This window comes from Elephantulus edwardii, unplaced genomic scaffold, assembly GCF_000299155.1.
Source record: "Elephantulus edwardii isolate Elephantulus edwardi_28Jun2011 unplaced genomic scaffold, EleEdw1.0 scaffold00291, whole genome shotgun sequence".
NCBI lineage: Eukaryota > Metazoa > Chordata > Mammalia > Macroscelidea > Macroscelididae > Elephantulus > Elephantulus edwardii.
The window spans coordinates 2,429,441-2,434,883 of NW_006400041.1; the positions used below are offsets into that span (position 1 = coordinate 2,429,441).

General features: G+C 39.3%; 1 protein-coding gene across 1 annotated transcript in view; it reads left to right on the forward strand.

Moving 5' to 3' along the window:
- VWA3B (von Willebrand factor A domain containing 3B) overlaps positions 1-5,443 on the forward strand; it is a 493,423-nt gene that overhangs the window by 21,520 nt on the left and 466,460 nt on the right. Inside the window, exon 2 of the mRNA XM_006900716.1 lies at positions 1,572-1,666. Within this exon, the coding sequence (XP_006900778.1) occupies positions 1,572-1,666 (95 nt within the window). The remainder of the gene's footprint in view (positions 1-1,571; positions 1,667-5,443) is intronic.

A 5,443-nucleotide genomic window follows, 5' to 3' on the forward strand; every position in this document is an offset into this window, starting at 1 on the left:
GTAAGGAGAGACAGGTCCTTGGAGAGGGACATCATGCTTGGGAGGGTGGAGGGACAGCGCAGGAGGGGAAGACCCTCTATGAGGTGGATTGATTCACTGACTGGGGTATTCAGGATGGGTGTGTCAGAGGCAATGCGATTGGCACAGGATAGAGCTGGGTTTAGGGCTGTTGTACATAGGGTCGCTATGAGTCGCAAACCACTCGACGGCACATAACAACCACAACCACCACCACCACAACAACAATAACAACAATTACTTGTTGTGAAACTCACAGTTCATAGAGACTTTGTAAACTTGTCTTCTCCAGTCTTTAAAACTGTTCTCATTGTAGTGAGAGAATTTTACTAGTGAATTGAATTTGCTTTATCAGTCTTAACTCAAGACTGAAATCTTGAAATCATAGTTTAGAGTTTGAGAGGTTTGAGTAGGATTATTGCTGATAATAAAAAATACATTTAAGTATTCACTCTTTACACTTTATGATTCTAAAAGTTGGACATCAAGCTGACTTATATTTTATCTGCCTTGGAAATTTGGGACTTGGGTTGCTCTGGGAGCCTACAAAACTCATCTTCTACCTTTATAAGTGAGACTGTGGTCCTGCCTCCCTAGCAAAACAGGAGAAAGGAAACACTAGAAGCAAGAGTACCACTATTCTCTATCCCACCCTTGGGACTCAGAGTCACAACAATTAAAAAAAAAAACAACAATGAGAACATTTCTTCTGTGTCCCTTTACCTCATCCTCATCCAAGTCATACTTAGTCCTTGAAGCCTTTGTGTAGCCCTTTATTTGCTACACAAAGGGTTAATATAAATTTCATTGTACTTTGTATTCATGTGCGGTAAGCATTGCCTATTAAGTGTGCAGTACATGCTCATAAATGGATGTTAAACAACTGAGCATGTCATTTGATAGGAGGAAACACTGGTTTCTATATTATGCATGTCTATTTTGAATATTGCTGGATTTTTTGTTTATTTATGAACCTCCATTTGAGAGAACACTAGTTAATGTGTCTAATTTTTTTAAATTCAAAAGAATAAGAAGTTAAACATAATTTTTATGTTGATTTTTTTTTAAAAACCTTTGCCTTAGCCATTCTGGACAAAAGAACCAAGAAACAAATCTGTTCTTCCTAGTTGGTAATAGCATTAAAAGGTTGTTGTTTTGTGTTGTTGACTCAGAACCAACTCATAGCTGACCCTTCACTCTAAAAAATTTACCATTTTCATAGACTGTAAACTGCATGGGAGGAGATTGCCCATCTTTCTCCTGTGGAGTAATTAGTGAATTTGAACGGCCTTTCTTTGGACTGGCAGCACAGTTCCTTACATGGTAGGCCACTAGAGTTCTTAATTAAAAGATTAGAAACATCACACATAGTCATATATTTTTATAGCACTAAGAAATTCTGTGTTGTTAGAAGAGAATAAATATGAATTGTCACAGATAGGTGGTGTCACTGAAGGCTTGATATGAAGGATGTCAGAGTAAAGCATTTTTGGATAAAAATTAGAATTTTTACTAATGCACTCTTTTGGTTATTTTCTTTCATAAAAATTCAGATTATGTGTATTCTCTGGGGAGACTCGTGGCTTCTCGTTATGCTGATGGCCTGTTTCCACAGTTTTGCAGAGCAGAAAACGGCCAAGTATACAATGTGAGTATGGGAGTGGACGGTGTGCAGAGTCTCTTGCTACTTAGCAAGTGACGTAGCTGAACTGAGGTCTTATTAGAGCTGGTGGTTTTCTTAGAGGAGTTTGGAGGCCTCATGGGTAAGGAGTTGCACTGCCAAGCCAAAGGCATGTGATTCAAATTCACCAGCTGCTCCACTCGAGTGAGATAAGCGGTCTCCTTCTGTGCATCTTACTGACTCTGCAAACCTGCTGGAGAGTCAGCAATGAGGCAGTTACAAACCTAACAACCCTTACAGTTTGCTTTTGGCAGCATATGACTTTTCTTGTCATTTGTTGTGAACCATTGAGTTAGAACTGCTTCAAAGCTGCCATTCCAGCTAGAAGTGTCAGTAGAGTGATGAAAATCACTACCTTCAAGGTTAGGACATAAAGCTTTTGAACAGAGATGAAAATATTTGCAAATTAAAATATTGCTTTGTTTGAAAATGAAGCAGAAAGAAATATGATAGAGGTTAGTTGGAAGACAAGGGCAACTTGCTATTACTTGGCAGAGCACTAGGCATCGAGAAGAGTTTTTGCAGGTGAAAGAGAGGGAGTGGCACTTCTTACTGGTGTCCTTCATTCTCCAGAATTGGGCTCCAGTCATGCCAGGCTCTGTGCAGGTACTGGAAAGGCAAAGGTCAAGGACACTGGTCCCTTTCTGTGGAGTTTACAGACTGTGGGAGACACATGTACTGTTAAGAATTTAATTATATACCATTTCATCTCTCCACACATCCTAATCCTTTATAATTAGGATTATACATCCATTTTTTGAATGGAGGTTGTTTTTATTTTAATTTTGATGATGCAGTATTACAGTAGGGTGAGTATTGTCCATCCTTTTGAGACTTGAAACGAGGAGATTAAGGGAACAGAGATTGGGTAGGTAGATGCCCACATGAAAATCACCAGGGAGGCAAGGAATTCCAATTGAAAAGAGACAAGAACCTTTTCTTCCTTGGAGAGAGAGAGTGCCTTTTCTAGAGATGACCTTTAGTCTCCAAGATACAAGAACCTGCATTATGCAGACGACACGACCTTGCTTGCTGAAAGTGAGGAGGACTTGAAGCCCTTGTTGGAGAAGATCAAAGAATACGGCCTTTAGTATGAATTGCATCTCAATGTAAAAAAAACACCCCCCCCAAAAAAAAACACAACAAAAAATTCTAACCACTGGAATGATAAGCAACTTCGTGATAGATGGAGAAAAGATTGAAACTGTCAACAGCTTCATCTTACTTGGATCCATAATGAACACCCTTGGTATCAGCAGACAGGAAAACAGGAAACAATGCATTGGGGAAGTCTGTGAGGGACCTCTTCAAATTATTGAGGAGCAGTGATGGCAGTTTGAGGACTAAAGTGCATGTGATTCAGGCCATGGTCTTTCTAATCACTTACTTTGAATGTGAGAGCTGGACAATGAATAAGGATGGTAGAAGAAGAATTTTTGCCTTTGAGCTGTGGTGTTGGAGAAGAGTACTGCATATCCCACAGACAACCAAGAGAGTAAACAGATATGTCTTGGGAAGGGTGCATCCAGAGTGCACTTTGCGGGCAAAAATATTCAAGCTTCATCTCACATATTTTGAGCATGTTGCTAAGAGAAGCTATTGCTTGGAGGAGGACATCATGATTGGGTAGGTGGAAGGATGGCAAAGGAGAAATAAACACTCAGCTAGGTGGATTGACACAGTGACTACCGTAATGGGCTTTAAAGTATCAGGAAGTGTGAGGATTTCCCAGGATAGGACAGATTTCCGATCTGTTGATCATAGGGTTTCTATGGGTTGTACTCAATGGCATCTGACAACATCAACAAAGAACAAGAGACTATATTTGTTCCTTAAAGGCATCCGCTTCCTTCTTTTAAGGAGTGGGAGTAGTATTTTAACAAAAGTTAAAATTAAAATATTCTAACAGCATAATAGTTTTCACAATACCATGTATGATATACTTAATAAATATTACCCAAGGTATTCTCAGTCACCTACAGTGCGTCTGAGAGCTGGATAATGAATAGGATGACAGAAGAAGAATTGAAGCCTTTGAGCTGTGGTGCTGGCGAAGTGTACTACTGAATATCCCATGGACTGCCAAAAGAACAACAGACATGTCTTGGAGAGGGTGCAACCTTGTTTTTGTTTTACTTTGGACATGTGGCTTGGTGAGGCTTTTCCTTGGAAAGGGACAACATGCTTGGAAAGATGGAGGGTCAGTGAAGGAGAGGAAGTCCCCCAGTGAGATCAGGAGATCTCATGGTGACTCCAGCAGTGGACTTGAGTGTGTTGGAGAAGATGAGGATTGCACACGACAGGACAGGGTTCAGATTGTCTGTCACAGAGTTGCTATGAGTCACGCTGGACTTGATAATACCTAACAACTACACTGAAAGACATAAGATAAAATTTTCTCCTGAGCTAAATTTATAGAATTCGGAACTTTAGTTTTCCTTTCTTTGAAACACGTTTTTTAAGACCCACTTATGTGAACTATATAGAACAACCAGAATTTTACTGTGTAGAAGGTAATGAGATAAAGGGAGCATTGAAGTCCTGGTCATAATTGCAGAAAAATTTAGAAACTGGTAATGAAATTTAAATAATCAATGCTATTATAAATGAAAAATAGCATTTTTTTGGTAATAGGTACTTTTTAGATGATATAAAAGAACTAGACTGCAAGATATATTTATGATATCACAGTAGATGGTCCCTCCTGAGACTATATTTTACATTCTAGAAGGTTTGGTTTCTAGATTTCTGACTTAATAGTGATCAAGGAACATGAAGCAAAAGCACTCTTTCCTACCTCCAAAAGTGACCCACTTTAAAAATATCTATTATAGCAGTACTAGAAAACTAAGCATGCCCTGTCATGTTGCTTAATGAGCGAAGACCTAATGAGTTGTGGGAGGATGTCAAATGTATCATCTAGGAAGAGTGCAAATGGTCATTACAAAGACAGAAGAGGAAGAAAAGACCAAAATGGATGTCAGAAGAGACTCTGAAGATTGCATGGGAGCATAGAGAAGTCAAAGCACAAGGAAGAATTCAAGATACTAAAGAGCTGAAAAGAAGATTCCAAAAGGCAGCACAGAATGACAAAGCAAACTATTACGATGAAATGTGCGAGGAGCTAGAGTCAGAAAATCAGAAGGGCCGACTCGTTCAACATTTCTTAAGCTCAAGGAACTGAAGAACAAATTCAAACCTATAGTTGCTATAATCAAGGATGCTTTAGGCAGAATAGTAAATGATCCAGGAGGTATTAAAAGAAAATGGAATGAATATACAAAGTCATTGTATCGAACGGAATTGGCAGATACAGAAGAATTTAATGAAATAACATTTGAGCAAGAGCCTATGGCGATGAAGGAAGAAGTTCAAGCTGCTTTGAAGGAAAAAATAAGGCTCCAGGAATAGATGGTATACCATTTCACATATTTCAGCTAACAGATGCTGGCCTGGATGTGCTCACCAAGTAGTGAGAAGAAATCTGGAGAACAACCACTTGGCCATCTGGCTGCAAGAGATCTATATTTGTTCCCATTCCAAAGAAGGGTGACCTGAGTGTGGAAACTACAGAACAATATCATTGATTTCACATGCAAGCAAGATTCTACTGAAGATTATACAAAAATGACTGGAACAGCACATCAACAGAGAACTACCAGGCTGGGTTTAGAAGGGGTCGTGGTACTAGGGATATTGTAGCTGATGTTAGATGGATCTTAGCTGAAAGCAGGGAATACCAGA